The sequence below is a fragment of the Gigantopelta aegis genome, chromosome 14, assembly GCF_016097555.1.
Source record: "Gigantopelta aegis isolate Gae_Host chromosome 14, Gae_host_genome, whole genome shotgun sequence".
In the NCBI taxonomy this organism is placed as follows: domain Eukaryota; kingdom Metazoa; phylum Mollusca; class Gastropoda; order Neomphalida; family Peltospiridae; genus Gigantopelta; species Gigantopelta aegis.
Window position 1 is genome coordinate 23422671 of NC_054712.1, and position 25271 is coordinate 23447941.

General features: G+C 35.8%; 2 protein-coding genes across 2 annotated transcripts in view; both read left to right on the plus strand.

The window, feature by feature from the left end:
- The first annotated feature begins 171 nt into the window (after positions 1 to 171).
- LOC121388904 (DNA replication factor Cdt1-like) lies at positions 172 to 22071 on the plus strand. The gene is made up of 11 exons (XM_041520444.1): positions 172 to 847; positions 3146 to 3346; positions 4286 to 4488; positions 6477 to 6674; positions 7879 to 8021; positions 12324 to 12436; positions 13020 to 13208; positions 13907 to 14044; positions 14446 to 14558; positions 18480 to 18568; positions 19042 to 22071. The coding sequence occupies exons 1-11, from the start codon at positions 173 to 175 to the stop codon at positions 19197 to 19199; spliced, it is 2220 nt and encodes a 739-aa protein (XP_041376378.1). The 5' UTR covers position 172; the 3' UTR covers positions 19200 to 22071.
- Positions 22072 to 24787: 2716 nt separating this feature from the next.
- Positions 24788 to 25271, plus strand: part of LOC121389147 (RAB11-binding protein RELCH homolog) — a 163676-nt gene continuing 163192 nt past the window's right edge. The window contains exon 1 of the mRNA XM_041520757.1: positions 24788 to 25088. Coding sequence (XP_041376691.1) covers positions 24788 to 25088 — 301 coding nt within the window. The remainder of the gene's footprint in view (positions 25089 to 25271) is intronic.

Genomic DNA, 25271 nt, shown 5'->3' on the forward strand with positions numbered 1-25271 from the left:
ATTTATAACTTTTATCGTGCATAGTTTTGTTTTTGTAATACAACCACCCACAAAATTCGTGCTTTAACTCGAAAGGAAAAGATCCATATAAAATGATGGCGTTTTCTTGAATTATTACTATTATTATTTAGTATCACGTGATATTTCGGCGGGAAATGGTTTTTCTTTCAAGATGGCGCAGCCCAGGGTTACTGACTTTTTCGCAAGTAAAAAGAAAACAAATTGTAGATTACCCACAAAGAGAAGAAGAGTGGAAATAAATCATAATGGTGATGATATATCTGCCATTAAGGAAAGTGCACCTATAACATTACAAACTGCGTCTCTTGATCATAATGCTAAAAGCGTCGAAGAAAGCGTGTCAATTTCATCAACAAAACCCCGAAGAAAACCAAAAAAAAACTCCAGTAAAACCGAGGTCTCCAAGCCAACAGCTCGAATAACAAGACAAAAATGCGTCAATAATGTATTGAATAATCAGCAGAAAATTAATGATGCATTAACTAATTTATCGAGTAAAACACTTAATTCTGATGTCTCGGATTTGGATAAAACATCAAAACTTCGGACCCTGCAAACTGTTGATGATTGTAGTGAGCCCGTCAACGAACCTGAATACCTTTCATTACACTGGGATGAAGTGGATGGGTCTCAGAACAAGGAGATTACACCAAGGAAACAAATTAAGACAGTCAGTAAAAAGGAAAGAAAGTCTCGTCATCACAATGCGAATTTTGAATCAACCACGCCCTGTGTTAAAAGTAGCACTGAAACAGTGGTATTGTCAGCATCTACAAGAAGTGCACGAAAATGTCTTCAGTTGCATCCAGAAGATGAATCAATGGCAGTAAGGGTATAATGTATTATCAGGGCTAGCCTCTAGTCCGAAGGGACGTAGAATGTGTGGTCCTTCTAAGAAAAGTATTGATATAATGTGCACTAGGCTAGCTCTGGATCAACTAGCCCGAGTACTCTGACTGTAAGAGAGCTAGACGGACATTTGGACATAAACACGCTCTCATTACAGTCAGAGACCAACCTATGTCTTTTTTTGGCAATTCCTGACTACCAAACGGTAGGCAACGAGTCCCGCTCTAATACCACAACAATCCTATGTTTGACGTCAAATACCTTTACATCAATCATTTTCGAGTTAAGTGATACAAAAAAATCCACATATTAATCACTAATGCACATACTACAGAAAGAAACCCGACAGCACCCACATTCAGCTACGCTTCGTGACACTCCGTCGCAACAATTGCAAAGCTCGGCGATCTATTTCGAGACTGGGCGATTCCGCCTTGTGCAGCAGTTACAGGGGTCATCTCATAAGAGGAGGCAGTACGTAGCACATACTTTTGCCGTATCCTGTCGATAACACCCCAAATGTATCCTTCAAATTCAAAATGGAATCAATAATGTGTAATTGTTTTGGGTTTAATGACGTAATGAAATCCAAATTCATCCAAAACGGCATTAGCCAACTCTTCCATGTTGTAACTTCGCTTGATATGAGACGGCCCCTGTAACTGCTGCACAAGGCGGAATCGCCCAGTGCGCGATCACGTGGTCTACGTCTCGAAATAGATCGCCGAGCTTTGTAATTGTTGCGACGGAGTGTCACGAAGCGTAGCTGAATGTGGGTGCTGTCGGGTTTCTTTCTGTAGTATGTGCATTAGTGATTAATATGTGGATTTTTTTGTATCACTTAACTCGAAAATGATTGATGTAAAGGTATTTGACGTCAAACATAGGATTGTTGTGGTATTAGAGCGGGACTCGTTGCCTACCGTTTGGTAGTCAGGAATTGCCAAAAATATACATAGGTTGGTCTCTGACTGTAATGAGAGCGTGTTTATGTCCAAATGTCCGTCTAGCTCTCTTACAGTCAGAGTACTCGGGCTATGGATCAACCAAAAATTTCGCCAAATAATCTATTAAACAATTGCAGAAAACTAGTTATTTTTCTATCAGAATATCAATTATTTCATGAAATTATTTCGCCAGATTAAAATAAAATTCGCTAATTGTTTTTGAAATTGACAATTGGCGAGTGCCAGAGCTAGCCCTGATTATGCTTTTGTGTTCTCCATTCTTGAACACATGGTGTGTATTGGAAACTGTTCTAGTGCAGGGAATGTCTTCTTAAATGTCAAAGAGACGAGAATGTGTTCGTGTTCTCAAATCCCATGCTGTCTGGTTCGGTTGTATTCTTAGCTGTTCATGACTGCAATTTTGAAATGATGACAGTGATACTCCTGCACTGACTAATAATTTGCATTAAAACAGCTTGTCCTGTTCATCATGATAACTTAATTCCAGTAATATTAAGCCATCATGCAATTGTTTGTACATGTTGGTATTAAAATACTGCTTTAAAACCAAATATTGATATATATATATATATATATATATAGAAGTAATTTTACAAGGTTTAAGCTGTCATGTGGCAAGTTGCCAAATGTGAATCAAAGTTGAATGAGGCCAATTTATTTTATTATAAAATTATTTTGCCAAAAATGTTGTGCCATTTGTAAACCTACCTTCATTTTATTTTGCCAAAAATGTTTCAGTACCTCTCAAGATAAATGTGTCAATAGATCAAGGTGTTCTTATTACAAAACTACGATGTGGAAAAGTAATCGTGACACCTTGACATTTGACAGGCTAAAAGATAGATTCAATAACTCTAACAAATATATAATTTGTAAAAAGTTAAAAAGTTTGTTTTGTGTAATGACACCACTAGAACACATTGATTAATTAATCATTGGCTATTGGATGTCAAGCATATGGTAATTCTGACATGTAGTCATCAGAGGAAGCCTGCTACATTTTTCCAAATGCAGAAAAGGATCTTTTATGTGCACTTTAATAGTTGTAGACAAGAAAGCACATACCACAGCCTTTGTTCAGTTATGGTACACTGGTTGGAATGGTGAAAAACCCAATCAGCCGAATGGATCAACCAAGGTGGTTCATTCCTGCGATGCAAGCACGTCAAACGAGCACTCGGTTGACTGAGCTAAATCCTGTCCCCATAACTTGTAAAGAGCTCTACATACATGCAACTGTTAATGTTACGTATTTGTAATTTGTGAAAATAACGGTAATATATTTTTTCACTTTTGTGTATTTTCAGGATGGAGAAAACATTAATGTTGACAACATGGTATCAGAAATGACTGTTCTGTCACCAAAAATATCTCCAATTCCGACAACTCCACAGAAGGTGCAATATGCAAAAACAAAGGGTCCAGATGAACCAGTGTCGTCTAAAGTCAAAGCGTCAATTAAGAGATGCAAGGAGCTTACAGAGTCTGTCGATGCTGTCTTGTCAAAGGCATGTATAGATACACTGATTTTCAACGTGTATCAAAAGTTTGTTTTGTTTAACAACACCACTAGAGCACATTCAATTATTAATCATCGGCTATTGGATGTCAGACATTTGGTAATTTTATAGTCTTAAAAAGAAAACTTGCTACATTGTTCCATTAGTAGTGAGGGAGGGATTGTTTACATGCACTATCCCACAGACAGGATGCTACATACAGGGCTACTTCTGGTACTCGCCAAATTTGCCAAATGCAAATTTAAAAACAATTAGCAAATTTTATTTTAATTTTGCAAAATAATTTCATGCAATTATTGCTGTTTTGTTTAAAAAAATAACTGGGTTTTTACAATTTTTAAAGTTTAATAAATAATTTGTTGAAATTTTCTGCTCACCCAGAGCTAGCCCTGATAAATACGACAGCCTTTGATATACCAGTCGTGGTGCACTGGCTGGAATGAGAAATAACCTGATTAGGCCCACCAACTGATTGATCCCAGAAAACTGTCGTTTGTATAGCTATTTAAAAAAAAAATTGTTTTAGCTAAATGTTATTGAATTTGGACACAGTTTCACATTGGCCATATTGCTGTTAATTTTTTGCCTATATAATATTGCTGAATACTAATAAAATTTTTGGCGTTTCTTCTGTAAATAATGATGATTTGTTTTGTTCTCAAACTATATAATGAATATGGTCACATCAGAAAATTTTATCTCAAAAATGTTAAATCTATAGCTATTTTGCAACAAAATAACAATTGTTACACTTTTTTTTTTGCCAAATTAAAATAAAATTCGCCAAAAATTCGCAATTTGCAAATTTGACGCGTGGCAGAGCTAGCCCTAACAAGTAGTTTGTTCAATAAAGTAGTTTTCGGGACAAATTTGAAGTGTATATTTTCATGAAATGTTATTAATAGCTCACATTTGTTATTAAAACAGACAAAGAAGCTCACTGCTAGTGAAGTAAAATTTCGACTGAAAAAGGGAGGAAAACTGGAGGAACTGAAAAAACAATTACTGGAACTGAACAAATTGAAGAAAGATGCCAAGAAGCAAACTCCAAAACTAGAGCAGTTCAATAAGATTGAAATACAAGTGGAGCAGCTATCACCCATTAAGAGTCCGGTGAAATTTGAAAAAAGGTTAGAAGTGGGATTTTCTGTGTACATATATACTGATCATACAAATAATTTTTGAAATATATATTTTCAATTGTTTTTCAACATCAGGGTTTGAGAAATCCACTAGCCCTTGGTCCCGGCTAGTGAATTTTTAATCTAGGCTAGTGAAAATTATTAAAGTATTTAATATAATATATAGTGCACTAGCCAAAGCATTTTGCCGTTGTTGAAATATAAATTGCTGTAGGTAGAGATCATCGTAGACGGCACAAAAGTGTTGTCGGTAAAGCTCCTCAACAGTGACAAAATGTATAGACCTAGTGCCAGTATTCAACATTTGTGCATTTGAAATATGTCTACATACAGCAAAGTAACCTTTCAGTCACAGTGTTCTCGCTGGGTGAAAATTAAAGGAGGGCGGCCGCACAGCACAACACCCTTCAAAAAAACAACGAAAAGCAAAATTGTTTTAAAAAAAAAAAAAAAAATTGTGGGGGAGCTTGGTGGTTATCATGTTGTTGTGTGTTGATAGACTTTGTGGAAAGACATACTCCTTATTTTGATTACAAAAAGTTTATATGAAATACAAGCAGACTCGTCTTTTAATTGAATCAAAGATGTTATCGGTCTGATATTCACTGGCAGTTCCGGTTTTGCTGGACCGATCAAAGTTTTAATATTATTATTTTAATAAAGATTTCAAGATATACGAAAAACAAAAAAGACATTTGTGTGATCCCCTAATGTCGAAAACATCTTTTGCTATTCCCATCTTCGTCAAATGGATCAATCACTGTGATAAAATATTATTGCCAACTGATAAAAAGTAGTTTCGTTTTTGTAGTGGCAGTGTATATATTATTTGGCACCCAAGATGAATGATTTTAATGTTAAACACTACCACTTCCGTTGATTTTATAAGCGGTGATATCCCCCCAAAATGAAAAGTTTACAATATGTTATAAGAACTGCTGAATAAACAGAATGACAGAAATGACAGAAAGTAAAAATCATCAGTTAAAATCAATTATGTCTGTAACTGAGGACAAAATATCAGACAACAGTTAGTGGAAACAAAAGATAGAGTGACCGTTCTGATCACATGACAATATTTGCGCCAAATATGTGTGGGTTTTTTTAGTCGGAGATTGCCGAATCCATAAAAAAATAAAAATGTTTTTATTGCTCAAATAAAATATAACTTTTATTGTTTGTATTAAACATACAAATGGATACAGGTATGGGACAAAATAGAGGCTGTTAAAAATACTATTAAATTATGTTACGGTAACTGTCGTAAATGTTTTGTCAGTTGCTTTTTCGTACACAACACGGCTTGTTTCCTTTGATGTCCAGTGTGCAGACTGATCGTTGTTTTTTTATGTGTGGAAAAAGAGTGTGCATTTGGAAATAGTGGAGATAGGTGCTGGAAAATATAGTATGGTGCTGGAAAATAAAGGAGGGCGGAGTACGTGAAAGGAGGGCGGCAAAATGCAATAGCAGGGCGGGCTGCCCCGCTTAAATGGAGCAGTGAGAACACTGCAGTCATGTTTATTTGCTGCAAAAGTCACTTTAAAAAAAAAGTGGCTAAAAAATTACCGTCGGCGGGCCGTTTTCACCCATGACAATTTTTACAAAATTGACGGAGACAAATTCTTAAGTTCGAGCCCTGGGCTTATGAAAATAAGCTGGACAGTGACAAACTTTATTGACTGTTTAACGTCTGTACTAGCTATATTTTACAAATTACATAACAGGTAGATTACATAGCCACATGCTTTGAATAAGTAGTCTCTTACTTTACAATTTGAATATATAATACTGAACACAGTGAAAATTTAGTTTTCAAAATCTTGATAACTAAACTTGCAACTACTGTTTAATGCTTTAAAATTGTGTAGCAATCTCTGAAACTTGTAATACTGAATAAAATATTCCCTGGAACACCCTGACTAAAATCAGATTAGTACAGAACATTTTGTATTTACACTTGCTTTTAAATGTTTCAGTGAAATGAAGGTTCCTGCATTTGAAAAGTTCCACCATCTTGTGACATCCCCTCCCCCGACACTGACCCTGCCATACAAGTACAGGCTGCTGGCCGAAATGTTCCTCGGGATGGACACTGTTGTTAGTATGGTGCACAACAGAAGGGAATGCTGCACCTACTCGAAACTCAAGGCAGCCGTCCAGTCCATGACAAAAAAGTAAGTGTCAGAACAAATGTTACAGGTCAAAATCTAATACGAATCGGGGGTGGGACGTAGGCCAGTGGTAAAGACCTCACTTGATGCCCTGTCAGTCTAAGATAGATACCTGTGATGTCGTTGGGCCCATTGAGCTATTTTTCGTTTCCAGTCAGTGCAAAGGCCATGGTATGTGCTATCCTGCCTGTAGGGTTGTGCATATAAAATATCCCTTGCTACTAATGGGAAAAATATAGTGGGTTTTCTCTTTAAGACTATCTGCTAAGATTACCAAATATTTGACATCTAATAGCCAGGTGATTAATAAATCGATCTTATCTAGTGGTGACCTTAAACAAAACAAACTTTAGTAGGAATCGTCAAATCGGTTCCCACATTTAGATCAGGTTACAGCTAATGCAGTTAATGATTGTAATTGGGTTTTTTTTTGTTGAAACCCTCACTCTGCCCTGCAAAGTTGCTGTACAGTATTTGATTACTAAAACTGAATTTTGATTAGCAACATTTTAATCAATTTTATGTTTAAAAAAAGGCTTTAATCAAAAAACTTATGAATACAACTCCATAAACAACAATAAGGAAATAAGGATCTTGAGCCAACTAAATGAGGATGATTACTTTCTGATCTTCACCATACTTTGTAATTTGGTTTGAACATTAATAGCAGATTAACTGAAATTTCGATATGATAGTTTGGTATGAAAAATCCATTTTGTTTGGACTTAGACTTAGATACGGTTTTAACATGCTCATATACCTCTATGGTTTCAAACACGCCTACCCCGAGTTGGGCCTCCGATAAGATCGGTGGTCTGACTCGGGGCAGGAAAATTTTGTTTGGACAGTGTGGTTGGGTGGTTTTTGTTGTATACATATTAATTATTGCAAACAAACAGATATTTTAGCATTAAAAAATATTTTAAGATTGAAAAACAGTAGAATCTCATTGGGTCGATTTCGGAAGGGTTGAATGCACCGCAACGCTCAAACCAAAAACGAAGTCCCAAGTTACACTTACACATTGTTGACCGAATGGTTAGGTCGAAGTACCTGATGGGTTGAACACTTTCTCGAGTGTTTGACAGGGTTCGAATCAACAGGATTCAACTATGTAGACTTACTCATGTTACTCTGATGAATTCTTTTAACTTGTTGTATTTTTTGGTAATATTTTTAAATATGTATTTTGCACTTGTGTTTTCAGGAATTTTGAGAAAAAGAATATAGGCCAAATCACAACTGTTTATCCTACGGCTTACAGTTTTCGTCAGGAGAGGGTCCCTGTGTTTGGACAGAAGTTCAGTGACTATCAGCTGACAGTGGAGGCAAGACTTGGTGATGATAATGGTTTGTACCTCAGTTTTAAAACTTTTTGTTTGCAGCTCTTGTTTTGTTTTCCCTGAAAATTATGACTGCATTAGGATTTATGAAATAATTTTGGTCATGTCAATTAGATGTTTTAATTTACAATTTATATAATTGGACAGTTTCAGTTTCTCCTGAGAAAATTAGCTGCATGTTTTTGCAGGGGAATTTCTATTTCGCCTGCTAGGTGTTAAAAACCCCCACTGGTTTTCGCATGCAAATATTTCAATCCCTGGTTATGTTTCCGCAATAGAGATTGTTCATAATGTTTGCAGTGTTCAACCATTTTGATGTCGTTCCGAATGTAGCATTTGATGAAATGTGCAAATTGCCACATGTTTAGTCATACTTTGCAAGGGTGCGGGACATAGCTCAGTGGTACAGCGCTCGCTTGATGCACAGTCAGTCTGGGATCGATCCCCATTGGTGGGCCCATTGCGCTATTTCTCGTTCCAGTCAGTGCACCACGACTGGTATATCAAAGGCCACGGTATGGGTTATTCTGTATGGTGGATGGTGGTGCATATCAAAGATTCCTTGCTAGCCTATGAAGTGGCGACAGCGGATTTTCTCTCAATATCTGTGTGGTCCTAAAATGTGTTGAGTGCGTCGTTAAATAAAACATTTCCTTCCTTCCTTTCCTTCATACTTTGCAAATGAGTATATTGGCTACTGTCATGGTGTGTTACTGCATTCAGTTTCAAATTGTGCATCGTTTCCTTAGTTAGATCTTTCTTTTTTAATTTCTCTGATGTGGTGTTTTCCAGGTCTAATTTGGCAGCATGTTTTGTTAAACTTTGCCAATCATTGTATTGAGTTATTGACATGATTGTTAATGCAACATTTAGTTCTAAAACATTTCTGTGTCGTGTTTGGTTTTATATTTTTCTAAATTCTATCGCATGGTGTTTTCCAGGTCTAATTTTACGAGTTCTGAACCTGGTGGTGTTTTTGCTGTTGTTGTTTTGGTGGTTGTTCAAGAAGTGTTTTCAAGTGTTTGTGGTTGGGAAGTCTTCCCACTTTAGTGTAAAGAAACTCTTGCCCAATGTCAAACTGAAATAACTGTTATTCTTACAGTTTGGACACTAAAACAGAATGTGTTTTAACATTACTACTAGTTTGATTGGCCTGTTTTAACTCTGGTTTTGTATTCAGTTCTTTTTTGTGACTGATTGTTGGATTAATGACTTGTTATCATTACAGAATGATTATAATAGTACCTTGTTAGTACCATGTGGATGTTTTATTTATTGATGCCCAGTGGAAATTGAATTGTCTTTATGTATTTTAATTCATTTTATTAATGTAAAACAATACAATCCCATATAAACAATACAAAAAAAAAAAAAACCCCACTAATTGCTTGACAGGGAAAGAGGCTAATACAATGGTATTCTGTGATAAAATTACTGTATCAACCAGAATTAGGTTTTTGTTATTAAATGTTTGTTATTTTCAACACTGTCATATTGGATTATAGGTTATATTTTATCAGTCTGTCATTTATATTTAAGCATCATTTGTTGATATAAAGTTTGGAAGTTCATAAATTTATTTACTGCTATTTTTATTCTCACTTGGGATACCTAAACTTTGTATGTCTGTCTTGGAAATTATTGCAGTTATTTATAATTTTTATTTCTCGTCCTTTATTAAATTTTTTATCTATGACTTATTAAAATCATATTTGTGATCTGTTATTTCTCTCATTGAGTCGAAATGTTATTTTGTGAAATATTGATTAAAAAACCCTAAATTTTTTGTGAACATTAGTTTTTTTTTTCTTTCTTCTGTTTTAAATTAAATTTACTGATTGCGTTGATTAATGAAGCACCAGTGACATGCTAGTACCTTGTCATTCAATTTGTTTGTGTGAGTGGCCATTTTCACCTGACAGGACTATTCCTTTGGTCTTCATTGCTCATCTTGGGGCAGGATTTAGCTCAGTCGGTTGAGTGCTCGCTTGAGGTGTTTGCATTGTAGGATCAAACCACTTCAGTGGATCCATTCATCTGATTGGGGTTTTTTTCTCATTCCAACCAGTGTACCACAATTGGATAAAGGCCGTGGTATGTGCTTTCCTGTCTCTGGAAAAGTGCATATAAAAGATCTCTTGATGCATTAGAAAAAATGTAGTGGGACTACGAGTCATAAATACCAAATGATTGACATTCAATAGCTGATGATTAATTAGTCAATGTGCTCTAGTGGTGTTGTTAAACAAAACAAACTTTCATTGCTCATCTTGAGGCAGGACGTAGCATAGTTGTAAAGTGCTCGCTTGATTCGCAGTCGGTGTTGGGTCGATCCCCATTGGTGGGCACATAAGCTATTACTCGTTCCAGTCAGTGCACCACAACCGGTATATCAAAGGCCATGGTATGTGCTATCCTGTCTGTGGGATGGTGAATATAAAAGATCACTTTCTACTAATTGAAAAATGTAGCGGGGTTTCACTATATGTGGCAATTACCGAATGTTTGACATCCAATAACCGATGATTAATAAATCAATTTGCTCTAGTGATGTTGTTAAACAAACTTCTTCATTGCTCATCTTTGTTAACTTTCCATTTTTTTTTTTTTACCTAAAGCATGAAGTTCTGTTATAGAGCTTGCTGTAAAATGAAGTTCTGATTGAAGCATGTAGGGATTTATCTATGGAACTGAACATAGGCCACTTCCAAAAAAACATGTGGCACTGAAAATTGCAAAATTTAAGCACAGTAACTTGATAAAATAAATAATAAATGGTTAAAATAATGCATGCAATCACTGATATTTTATTTGAAAATAATGGTGGATTTTGGCACATTTGGAAGTTTAATGGATAATTCGGCAAACGTGTGTTTCCCAGACCTAGGCCAGCAGTTTGGTGTATAAACATTAGTCCCCTACGGGTCCAACCAGAGGAGACTTTAGGTTTCATCTCCGCCCATTGTTTCTGCCAGAAAGAAATTTTTGGGTATGGCGATATGGAATTGAATTCAGCCACAGTCAACAAGGGAGTATATGGGAAAATGGATTAAGTTTAGGGTTAGGGTTAAGAATATCATACAATAATAATAAGAGTAATTTTTTTTTTTTTAAAGGTTAACCTATAAAAAAAAAATCTGCAAAAATATTTTGGTATGGCACCATACTTGTTTTACCCTCTGGCAGTGGTCGCTATGTCTGTTCATCCGTCCTACTTATCGTTTTCCGGATGGGTTATTTTCACAATGCCTTGAAATTTGATCTGGACTTTTTTGTGTAACTTTATCATGTACTGTTACAGATCAAGTTTGACATTCATGGAGATTTTACCACTTGTTTTCAGAGTTATGGCCCTTGAACTTAGTAGATATGAATATTTGTTTTCCTAACTTAATTATTTTGCAATGCCTTAAGATATTAAGCTGAAATTGTGTGTATAGCTTTATCATGTTTAGTAACATATCAAGTTTGACTTTCATGGCAGTTTACCCATTTTTCACAGTTATGGTCCTTGAACTTAGGCAATATGAATTTTATTTTTATTTTTAATTATTCAAAAACCTTTCCTACACAGTCTGCAAAATGTTTTATAATAACCAATAAATTTTTCTGGTTGCCAGCATTAAAGCTGGGCGGTATACCGTATATACTGTTTGGTACCGTTATTGTGTCAATACTGATTTACCGTACTGAGCAAATTCCAAAATACTGAAATTTTGGTATTGAAATTTTTTCCTCACCATTTAGTAAAGCACTAACAATATATCTGACGAACGCGAAATGGGTTGGGTATAAATCAGACGAGAGCCTTGTGTATGGAATTTAATTTTATTCAGATGAAATTAGCGGGTGAGCCTTAACACGGGCATGCATGTAAAACTGAGTGTACCAAAAATACCGCTTGATATCGGTATTGTTATTGTGTCAGTACTGAATACCGTACCAATACCGAGATAAATCGCCTTAAAAAGTGCTGATGTCGATACCGAACCTCAAATTTCAATACCACCCAGCTCCAGCCAGCATGTTTTGATAAGCCTGATTTTATGTGTTATTTATGGTGAAAGTTCATATAGATAATTCTTTAATTATAAGTTTTTTCTATGATTCTTTAGACCATTTGTTACCATAGATACCTAATGGATGTCATGTTGTTTTTTAATCTCGACCAAAAATGGTGGTGGCATCATTGTGTATTGTTCAATACAAACATTTTAACAAGAAAAGAAAAAATAGAAAAATGTGCAAACTATTTTTTATGAAAACTGCAGGCTTGTTCCACTTCATTTTGTTATTTGATTTTGAACAGATTCTAAAAGTAATGAAGACTCACAAAGGCAAACATTCACAGCAAGTCACCTCTTGCGTCGACGCCAGACGTTCAAATTGGGATTGATATCAATTGTGAAAAGATATCATAAAGTGAGTGATTGGTTTATTTGACACCCGATAGCAGATGGTTAAACATTCATTCATTCTATTATTGGTTCGAACCATGTGACTGACAGATAGGCAACATTTGTTGAACCAGTTCTGGGTGGGGGGGAAAACCTCATCTCTGATATTATTTAAATTGTACTCATCTCCAGCAATTTCTACTCAGAGGGGGCAAGTGTTGGTTTTGTCCTCTGATAATTGATGAATTTTTATTTAATACTTTCTCTTTTTTTTTTTACCTTTGTAGATACGCCCACTATACACACAGGCTTTTACATTTTATGGCTCACCACATAAGAGAAATGTAATCTCCTTTGATAAATTTAATGGAGCTTGGCATCTATAATCAACCCCTGCAATTGCCCACGGCAGTCGGCAATGTCGTGGAGTTTGCTGTTGAGTTTTTAATTCTCTACAGCACTTTTTTGCTGTGGACTATATTCAGGTGTTTTTCAATGGCATGTTTTTTTGCCGTGGACATTTTCTTAATTGCGGAGGTTGATAATAAACTGAGATAGCCAAGCATGTTGTATGATATTATTAACTCAATACTGTTCCATATTATTAGGATTTTATATCAAAACTCCAACGCCCACTGAACATCCCTGACAACAAGATTACACGATGGCATCCAGGTTTTCCTCTCGATGAAGTTCCCGACATAGAAGAATCACCGCTACCAGAAGCACCTGTTGTCTACAAATATGAAACTGCTAAAGATGTTCTAGAACATACAAGAGGGAAAATAATTAAAAAGGTATTTCCAGAATTCGTTTTTTTCTTTTCCTTTTGTTACAGTTTTTTTTGTCTTGCATTACTTTTCTGACGGAGTTGGTAATGGCATCAACTTTAGCATTACAATTTGTGGTTTATAGTTGGATTTTCATGCCAGTGTACTTAAAACATTTATCGTAGGCAAGACATTCAGGTCCACAGAATTCTTGTTTGTTTGTCTACTTGAAGGTATCTTCTGCAATACTTATTGCAGTGGTAAAAACTGATGGGGACGAATTCATGAAGCCTGTTTTTCTTAAACTCAGGTGTTTAAACATGGTAAATGAATGTAGTTACATGCATGTATGACATAAACAGGCTTTTAACCAATAATTTTTAAAAAAATGCTCGTTAGGTTATGCATTTAATCATTTATGATCAGCTTTGAATAGATTTTAGCAAGAAATAGGTACACTGATGTTCTGTAGTAAGTGAACAAAATTATATTACATCCCATGACTTAAAAAAAAGAAGAAAAACAAGAACCAAATTTATAAAGCCTGGTTTTGTCTTAACTCATGTATTTACAATGCTTAAACACCTGTGTTTAAGAAAAACAGTTTTTGTAAATTCGGCCCTAACTTTAAAGATTCTAGTCATTTTACTTGTTATAGCATTATCTAAGAAATTATTACGTAAAATTGACATTATCATAGATTTATGTAATGTTCTTTTTGAAAGGTGGAACAAGCTCTTGAAAGTGTTGCAGCTACTTCTTCTGTTTCCTCAAAAGTAGTTCCGAAGACTGAACCAAAGAATGAATCCCTGAAGCCAGAATCAAGATTACACAAGGGCATACCTCTTTTTCTTTTAGAGAAGGTAATTTCCTCAACTTTTTGTGTGTGTTGATGTTTTTCTTTATTAAAAATCCATGCTTTACAAAATAAAGGAAATAATTTTTATGACTAAACTCTTTACTTAGATAGTTTTTCACAGCTTTTTTTTTTAATTGTTACTAATCCTGAAGTATTTTTAACATTAGGAATACTTCAGTGAAATCACCGACTTTGTTGCTGTACAATTCATATTGTGTGATGTTAATAGCTCTCATTTAAATAGTAATTCTTTTTTATTATTATTATTTTACTAAACACAGTAAATGTTTTTTAAAAAACACAACTTATTTCTGGGTTTTTTTTCATTGTGATCAAGGATAACATAGTAATATTGTTGTGCTACATTTAATTGAAATTTGCATACCATCTTATGACATTTTTTAGATTCGTGCCAAAGAAGCTCTGAAATTAGAAGCAGCATTGACGCGTGACCCACAGGAGGACAAAAAAACTGGCATGATGGGAAGACTTCCTGACATGATTCGAATGCTCAGAATGTATCCTTTATCTTAGGTTCTACTTAATTTGGGGGGGGGGGGGTGGGGGGGGGGGGGGGGGGGGGGGGGGGGCCTGGTTGTTCTTCACTCCATGTATTTACAAATGGGGGGGGGGGGGTGGGGGGGGGGGGGGGGGGGGGGTAAATTCGGGGGGGGGGGGGGGGGGGGGGGGGGGGGGGGGGGGGGGGGGGGGGTTTTGTGGGGTGGGGGGGGGGGGGGGGGGGGGGGGGGGGGGGGGGGGGGGGGGGGGGGGGGGGGGAGATTTAGCACAGTCAGTTGAGTGCTTGCTTAGGTGCTTGTGTCACAGGATTGCACCACCTTGGTGGATCCATTCAACCGATTGGGTTTTTTCTTGTTCCATCAGTGCATCACAACCAGACCTGTCAACCTTTAGTCAAGAGAAAGCAGGAGATTTTGTCAAAAAGCAGGAGATTTTTTAAATTCACACAATTTAACCCAAAATCGCAAGATTTAAGAAAAACATTATTACAATAAGTTATATGAATATTTTATAATGTCATATATACTTCTTAACCTTAGATCTTGGCATTAAAAAAAAAATATATATATATATATATACTCTTCAAAAAAAGAAACGCAAAAGGGTACAAATGGGTTATAACTCCGATTTTATGTTTTCTACCGGTTCATGCTTTGTGAATATAAGGTCATTGCATGTCCTAAACACATTCCCACGGTTACATTCGATAAAACGCAGCTACTGTACAATAAAGTTCCAAAATGTGAATATTCGTAAAAACGCAGCCACATGCAAACCATGTCACCACTGCACGTGCGTTGTCTGCACGTGCAACATGAACACCGACAGTATAAAAGTGCAGGGTGTTCGCTTGCCTGGCCTCTGTATCTGGCCGACAGTTGACAATCCAGGACATGCCACGTCTCAGTGAACCGCAGAGAAACAATGCCATCGGCCGACTAGACGCAGGCGAATCCAGAACGGCCGTTGCCAGGGCATTCCATGTGTCCCCAAGCACCATCTCCAGACTGTGGGACCGTTACCAGCAACATGGATCAACATGTGACCTCCCTAGATCCGGTCGACCACAGGTCACTACCCCCGGGCAGGACCGCTACATCCGGGTATGCCACCTTCGGGAACGATTGACTACTGCCACCTCCACAGCCGCAGCAATACCAGGTTTGCGCAGGATATCCGACCAGACCTTACGGAACCGCCTACGTGAGGTAGGAATTCGTGCCAGGCGTCCAGTTCGAGGTGTCATCTTAACCCCACAACACCGTCGACTCCGACTGCAGTGGTGCCAGATTCATCGACAATGGCCTCAACTGCGATGGAGACAGGTGTGGTTCAGTGACGAGTCCCGATTTCTGCTCCGACGTCATGATGGAAGATGTCGCGTGTATAGGCGTCGTGGTGACGTTATGCGGCAAACTGCGTGCAGGAAGTGGACAGATTCGGCGGGGGGTAGTGTCATGGTGTGGGCAGCCATCTCACACACTGGCCGAACTGACCTGGTCCACGTGCAGGGCATCCTGAATGCACAGGGCTACATTGACCAGATCCTCCGGCCACACATCGTTCCAGTTATGGCCAACGCCAACGCAGTGTTCCAACATGACAACGCCAGGCCTCACACAGCACGTCTCACAACGGCTTTTCCTACAGAACAACAACATTAATGTCCTTCCTTGGCCATCGATATCACCGGATTTGAACCCAATTGAGCATCTATGGGACGAGTTGGACCGACAGCGACAACCACAGCCCCAGACCCTGCCCGAGCTGGCAGCAGCCGTGCAGGCCGAGTGGGCCACCATCCCCCGGGACGTCATCCGTACTCTGGTTGCTTCAATGGGCAGGCGGTGCCAGGCAGTTGTCAACACACGCGGAGGCCACACCCGGTATTGACTCCAGATGACCTTGACCTTGGTGGTGTGTCCTATCACTTACTCACAATGGACTAGAGTGAATTGTGAACAATCCTGCAACATTTGGTAATTATCGGACTCACCATTCAATAATTAAATCAATTCTCCAAATGTTACGACAATGTGGTTTTGCGTTTCTTCTTTTGAAGAGTATATATATATATATATTTTTTTTTTTTAAAGTTTAAATATTATTATGATTTAATACATATTTAAAAAAACATGAACAAGAAATAAAAAATTTAATTAGTACATTTATGGTATTACACTTACAGCCTTACAGATTGCGTTACATTATCATTTGTGGTTAGTGTACCCAAGTACCAAAGACAAATTTATATAAATCTTATAAATTAATATTCAGTTTTTACTATAATGAGGAACGGTGGCGTGGTACTTATTTAAAATCATTATAATGATGCAATAAACATTGTCAATGTCAAACACAACATTTTTTAATTGTACAAAAACAATTTCTTGAAGTGTACCCTTATAACCAACATTTTACCGCACAAACATACAAAATTAACTGACACAAGTATGTTTATACAGCTAATTGGTCTTTTCGTTGTCTTGCTGTGACATGTGATTTTAACATGCATCGTGTGTATCGCTGTCAACTCGGGTGTCTGGCAGTTCAAATTTGTCATAGTTGCATTATGTAATCCAGTGGGAAGACATTTTACTATTTAGAGGTGTTATTAGAACTAAATTGGATAGTTTTTTTTTTTATATGGCAACACTGAATGTCAATACACAGCCTGTTGAATTAGCGGCAACACGCTTCGTAGCCATTACGATGACAACAAACATTATAATAACACGTCATTTTATAAACTCCATGTGCTTTTTTAATATAAATAGGCTATTCCACAATTCTCACTTCGGCAAAGGTTAAACAGTCGGGACAATTCGGCCTGTTACATTCTCGGAAACCGAAAGTAGTCGACATTTTCCGAATGAGAAAAAAAGGCAGAGTTACTTCCCTTCTGTTATTTTGACAAAAGAGGATCGATTTTTTTTTATGCTTACAAAAATGTCATTTAACAGGAGAAACTGTCTCCTGCACAGGTGAAAGGAGATTTGATCAAATACCGGGAGACTCCCGCGGAATCCGGGAGGGTTGACAGGTCTGATCACAACTGGTCAAATGCCATGGTATGTGCTTTTCTGTCTGAGAAAATGCATTTATAAAAAATCTCTTGCAGCATTAGGAAAAATGTAGCAGGTTTCCTCAGAATTACTGAATGTTTGACATCCATCAGCCAATGATTAATTAATCATTGTGCTCTAGTGGCGTCGTTAAGCAAAACAAACTTTAATTTTTAAACTAATAAATAAAGAATATCCAGAGTTTGCTGCCATGGTAAGATGTTTCTGACTAATGGTAATGACTACAATTAAATAATTTATACATAGGTTGTAGTTCAGTGGAAGATAATTTTTCCAAGGTATGATAGGCCATCGGATTGATCCCCCTGGAGGATCCAATGGTGTCTGTTTTTCTTACATCCAGGTCCCATCAGATCTCAGAGAATTAAAAATGTACGTAACCCATTCATAGGTTACCCCAAAATAAAGTCAGGTAATCAACTTCCTCTTTTTTTTCGCATAACACATTATGTCCATGTAAATGATGTCTTAAATTTACTACTTGAATGAATGAAAAATAGGTTATGCAACATTATGCATGAATGAAATTATCGTTTTCATAATTTTTAAAGGTCTGCCCATGATTGGTATATCAAAGGCCGTGCTATGTGTTTTACTGTTTTGGGGAAGGAGCATATAACAGATCCCTTGCTGCAATTCAGTATTTGATGGTAGAGAGTTGAGACATTCTTTTCCATTCCTGTGATCCGTGACACTTTAGGTCGGCAGTTTTGTAATTGAGATACAACCCACTACCATGTACTAATAACTGAAAATATACAGTATGTTATATTTTGACGTGAAACATCCTGCTAGCAAACTGAATACAGCACTAACTTCCTTAACTAAATTCAGGTATTATATATCGGAGAAGAAACCTGCCCTACCTTTAGAATCTGTGGTTCAGAAGCTTTGTGATAGTTCCAAATCGGCTATCTCATTAGGTGAGTAGTTGAAAAAAACATGTAAATCTTTGTTGGCAACATAAAACAACTAATTAGTAACTAAAAAATAGTCTACCTGGTCAGTTTTAGGAACAAGAAAAGTGAAATAAAGAACATCTGAATATCTTTCCCCTACACACTCTCTCTCTCTCTCTCTCTCAGCAAGAAAAGTGAAATAAAGAATATCTGAATATCTTTTCCCCTTGCACCCTCTCTCTATCTCCCCTTGCACTCTCGTCTCTCCCCTTTCACTCTCTCCTTGCACTCTCTCTTTCAGTCTCATTTCTCTCTCACTCAGTCCTCTCTCTTACACACACATACAAATGTACACACCTGTGTTATTTCAGGAATAACACAAACATTCTCTAAAGTGGTGTAAAGTTCTATATATATATATATATATATAATCTGTATGAAGCATTTTACTTGTACATTATTAGTCCTTTTTTTATTTGTAATTTCCTGTTTTGTAGGTGAAGTGGAGAAGCACATCAAGCTGCTTCTAGAAATTTGTCCTGAATGGATCTCCGTAGTTGAAATAAAACGAGGAAAATATGTAAAACTTGACAAAAATAAAGACATTCAGGTTCTGAACACCAAAATTCAGAGTTTAATTAAAGAGCGAAAGTGAATTTTGACATGAATGTTTGTGTATTTGTATATTTATAATATATAGATTCTGCTTAGAATTTTATTTACGTCTTTTGAAAACATGATATGAATAACTTGTAACATTGTTTTTAAAAAAAAATATTTCAGAATGTTATGTATTATTATTCTTAACTCTATTTAATTTTTAAAAGAAAACTTAAGCACAATAATGTTTCTGTTGCATGTTAAATTTTTAAGCCATACATGTTTTGGTGCTTATGAAACAGAACTAAAGAATTCTGAGCTGTAGTGTGTGTATGTCATTAGGTGAAAATACACTAAATTATTGACAGTTATCAGGCATCGAAATAAGAATGGTCATTCAGGTTACCGGGAGGTTACCACATGTAAACCAGGCAATGCATTCCGGACTTCCGCGTTTCATTTTCTGGTAAGGAATTGCATCGATGTGCAATTGCAAGCAATAATAGTCATTCCGCATTTAAGCAGCATCCACTAGATGAATTTACTTCCGCGTTTCGTTTTATCGTACGAAATTGCACCGATGTTCGTATGCACTTGTGCAATTGCAAAGCAATTTCGACAATCTGTGTTTAAACAGTGCCCACTAGATAAATTTACTTCCAGATTTCGTTAGTCGTACCGATTACAGGAATTCAATTCTAACTTTCATATAGTTGTGGTAACCTACAGGTTACCAGGCTATATTTTGTGGTAACCTGTAAATGTGTTACCAGACACAATGCTTATTTCGATGGCTGCAGTTATTAAATTTTTATTTTAAAAAGGTGTAATTTACTGTTTACTTTCATATACACAGAATTGTAGTCACCAATAATGCATTAACATGTGATTTTTAACTAAGATTGCATATTTTTTATTTTGCATGGAATTTTTCTATTTCTACTATTATTATTTGGGTTGCTTGTTACATCCAGGTATCGGCTTTTGGTTAAGTATTGTCATAGTTCATATGTGAACAGGTTTCTACTTGTTTCTTGACCTCTGTTTTTTTGCTACATAAATGTTAAAATCATGACAAAACTAAACTTTTAGTGACCAGAAACAAAGAAAAAGATCATGACAGAATTAAATTATTATTATTACTGTTTAATACAATATCTGTTTTTGATAATTTTATATTGAATACCAGTACATTGTATATAGAATTTTTAAAATTCTTCTGTGCAAAAATTGTGATATCCTTTTCTTTCTTTTTTTTGAAACTAATCATGGGTATATTTTAAATTTTAAAATACTTTTGATTTCCTTGTGATCTTACTTACAACAGTTTTAGTAAAAAGCCATTCTCATTATGCGATTAGCTGTACCGACTTGTCACATGCAATGAAATGTACAGTACGAACACCTAAATCGGATAGACATTTGTCTTATATACATAAAATTAGAGTCACATAATGAGAATTCTGCTTTAGTAACTGTAAAAGAAAGAAAATGTTTTAGAGCCCATCTCAGTTTGCTTGATGGAACTAAAACATTGTTTTTGACCTTTGTGCTAAATACTCTTAGTTACTGTACTACTATATTCAAAGACTGTTTTAGTAAGATTGACATGTCAATGCCAATGCAGAATAGCTATGTAAAAGATTACGCATATGTGTTTCTCATACATAAATGTAGCAATATAATCCTCTGTTGTCTGGGGAAAAAACCCTAATTTATTCATCAAATTGATTCTTTTGGTAATTTGTCTTGGTAAAAGATACGAATTCAAAAATGTTTAGCAAGTTGGTAAATGAAATGCACTTAAATAAATGAAAACTCTTGACTTTAAAAGTGAAATCAGACACTGGATTCAATTGATGCACAATTTGTCAGTATAAGTAACAGGAGATTTTCATTACAAAATAAAATGTATAACTGTCATGACATTGAATGTAGCTTGTATTTTAAAGCACAATGCCAAACAGTACCAAATTGCTAAACTGTTTTGTCTTAGTACCTGATATATACTGATGGAATAAAATAAGTTGTCACGCTAACACTAGCATTTTGCAAACAGTGACTGCAGCCAGTCCTCATCCACAGTGTCATGAAGTCAGCAGTGTTACTGGCAGTCGGTCCCACTTTATAGGATGAAGAGGTGAAATTCAGCATAGAAACAAATCTAAACAAACAATCGATAAATATACAGAATTTCACATACACTGTTTTCGCTTCCTATTTATTGCAAAAGTTTATTTTGTGCAAGAATATGTTCCACGAGACTGTGTAGCAGTCGAGTAGTATGTGCTTTCATAAAATAAACGAGTGCAATAAATAGGAAGCAAAAGCAATATATGTGAAGTTCTGTATTTATTACATAATTTATTTCATGTTTTACAAAAATGGTTTTTAATTTAACGTTGTAACAACACTTGTAATCGTACATGTGTGTGTATTGTATTTTTACAGCTAGTATCTAGTTTTTTCTGAATATTCAGCATAATTCTGTGTAAATTTCATTTTATGTTTATCATTTAAGGACGAAAATTTATGTGTTTTTGTCCTGCTTATACAAATAAAGATTTTTAAAAACCTGCTTGTGGTCACTACAATAAATTTTCCACCTTCAATTCAGATATCATTCCTACAAATCTGATGAAGTTCAGTTGTTGATCAACCTCTTATGATATATTTTGTATTTGTGACAGTCAATTTTAAGGAGAGATATTCCTCTCAAACTTCATGGAACCTACATTTTGAACTTGTGTTCATGTTTAATTGCTTAATTTTATTCTGTGTTTGGTGGATATTGAACAATTTTGCCTTCTGACCTATCATATGATAATTTCTTGAACACTGACTTACTAAATAAGATTTTCCACATATTTATTTGACAAACATTGTGTTTTGAATGTTTTGGTAATAAACTACTCAAGATACTGTCAGTTGGTTGTTGGGGTTTTTTTTGGTTAAGCTACCCTTGTATATTACAAGAACTATACATTAGTTGTTTATCAGATTTATTTTACACAGTTCAAATTTAGTAATGTTTTCTACCTTACCTTCATTTGGAAAGAGTAAGATACTAAATTCAAGCCACATATTTCAAGTAAGGAGAGCAGTTCCTTACATTTAAAAAAATAAGAATCATAACAGGTACTAAAGCAAAATGGTAAAAGAAACACTTGACACTCCATTTTTAGTGAGTGAACAACTGCTAGTCCTATGGAGAGGTCTGTTCAGGCTATAGAGGATTATAAAGAGTATTTTTGTTCAAGCAGCCAAATGCTAATATATATATATATTTTAACAATACATCAGACTAAATAAACTTTTTTAAAGGGGGTGTTTATTATTTTTTGCCACTTGTATTTAAATGAAAAGAACCTGTTTAACATATTTTAATAATTAAAAGTTATAAAGATATATTTATTTATATTTATAAAGAAATAAATAGATTGATAAAATACTCTTATTAAAACCATGATACAACAGCAATAATGGAACTGCAACAATTTAAAAGGCAAAATGGGGCATAACTTGTTCTGATATAAAATGTCCAAAACAGTTTAACTTTATTTATGAATGTAAAATTTTAGTAAGAAGATGGTGTAGTAGCCATGTACCTCACACAGCCATTATAACATGTTATTTTTAGAAATCCATTATTAGCTATTAAGCCAGTACTACCAACTAACTTTTATGTCAATGACGACTTTTAGGAAAGGAAAGAAATACTTGTTCTATGCCACCTCGGTACATTTAATTTACAGCTATTTTGTGTCATAACATGGATATTTCGACATTTTGTTTATAGAGAGAGGAATATGTTGTTGCCACATAGGTCAGTCCTGATAATCACTCTCCACTTGATGGAACGGATAACATATGTTACAGTCAATGTCTATAATCGGTCAATATGTAGGCCCTATATTGACTGAAATTTTCAGTCAATATGTATATTGACTGAAATTTTCAGTCAATATGTATATTGACCGATTCACTCAGACAATGTACATATTGACTGAAAATTTCAGTCAATATACATATTGACTGAAAAATTAGCCTGATTTATAGACAGATTGACCGACTGCTTAATTAAAGAAAATGAGAGTCGTGTTGAGGTTTACTTAGTACTTTTATTGACAGATCATGTTAACATATCCTATATTGGTGAGAGTATACAGTTCAGTTCTTGTTGGCACATGTAATACTGGAGTGGCACCTGCTGTTGCATTTCACACCTGACTTGAAACATTTACATCGGTTTGTCCAACATTGTTTGCCACTGGCTGCACAGTTGCATTTGACATAGCCCTGACCACCGCACGTTTTTTCTGGCATTCTATGCAAAGTGATTTGTACAATTCTACTGCCTCACGGGTAACATTGGCATATTTCTTCAAAACCTTCATCATTTTATCGCGACCACCATGACCAGTTGAAACGTGACCTCTTGATAATGTCAAACATATCATCGATATGCGTAAAGTAAATTGGTTCCTGATCACTGGCACCGCGTTTACGAATTAACTTTTCCACGTCACCACACTGCAATATCTCGTAGTGGCCAAAGATGTAATATTGACGAGGAGATTTACTCTTAGCAGAACAAGCTTCTTTAAGTTCTTCAAGTAAAGAGAAATACTCTGTCTTCGTCCATAATAATGACTTGTTGTCAGATTCTCTCTTCTTCACTAGTTGCTCACGAAAGGAATCTTCCATCGAGTTAGCCATTGCAAGAGTTGACAGAGCAATGTTACATTATTGCTGTCCACTTTCTTTTATAGATCACTGACAACAATGTTTTGACATGCAACTCTGGTTTCTTATCTGTTTCCTTGTTTTGATCATGGGACTGTTTATGGTAGGTCCCTGTGGCCTTTTGTTTCACTATCTAGATCTTCTAGGATTATGTGATTAAGAAGGAATCAAACTGTGGCTTCCAATCTGTTGTGTAAACATATGTAAACCTTTGTTAACATCCGAAGGCATCAAACTGTGGCTTCCAATCAACTAATTAACTGTCTCTAATCTGTTAGGATTATGTGATTAAGAAGGCATCAGTAGATGAACTCGATAGATTAAATTAGTGAGTATAATTCATTTCAGTCAATCTGTCTATAAATCAGTCTCATTTTTCAGTCAATATGTATATGTACATTGCCTAAGTGAATCAGTCAATGTGTATATTGACTGATTCACTTAGGCAATGTACATATTGACTGAAAATTTCAGTCAGTATACATATTGACTGATTATAGAGATTGACTGTAACATATATATACCACAGACTTTTAGTGTCACTGGTTAGGATGGGGGTGGGGACCAGAGTCCATCGTGGCTGAATGATCCTGCGACCTACTGCACCCCAAGTGCTCTCCATCAATGAGGTACATTCCGTTCAAAAAAGTATACACCATCGAGACCGGTCCAATAAATCATTACTCATCTTACTCGCGTACGTCACCCGAAGTAAGTTGCAAATAAAAAATAATTATCTTATGCTTCTACTTTTAAGGAGCTAATTATTAAAAATGTTTGTATCATAATTAATTTTTACACTTAAATATATTAAAATTTATGTTGCATAATAATTAATTTTAAATCATTAAAATTAATCATGTAATTTTTGTCTCTGTATCCCACGTGATCTTCAAAATGGCGGATAAACTAAATCCGTTTGAGGAAGACGAGTTGATTGAAACACAAATCGACAGTACATATTTTGAATCGCCCGATGCTTCTCATTCTGATGATGTACCAGATACCATAGGTCCGACTGACATTTCCTGGGATGCCATAGCATTGAAGCTATTGAAAGACAATCACCTTTTGACCGCATTAGAATTGCACACAGAACTTGTTGAATCTGGCCGTGAACTTCCCAGACTGCGAGATTATTTTTCGAATCCAGGAAACTTTGAGAGAATAAAAGAAGAATCACCATCTCCCACATTGCGTATGTATAACACTAGAATATGGAAAGAAAAAGTTCACAAATATACATTCATTTAAAATTTATCTTTTCAGTCATTTTTTGTTTCCTTATGACATACCACCACTTGAAGACCCCAGTGATTAGTTTGTTTGTTTTGTTTGACGACACCACTAGATCACATTGATTTATTAATCATTGGCTATT

Coding starts and splice junctions, on each gene's coding strand:
- LOC121388904 (XM_041520444.1), top strand. CDS start 173: ATGGCGCAGCCCAGGGTTACTGACTTTTTCGCAAGTAAAAAGAAAACA. Junction 4,489..6,476: donor CCGGTGAAATTTGAAAAAAG/GTTAGAAGTGGG, acceptor TAAATGTTTCAG/TGAAATGAAGGTTCCTGCAT. Junction 14,559..18,479: donor ATGATTCGAATGCTCAGAAT/GTATCCTTTATC, acceptor AACTAAATTCAG/GTATTATATATCGGAGAAGA.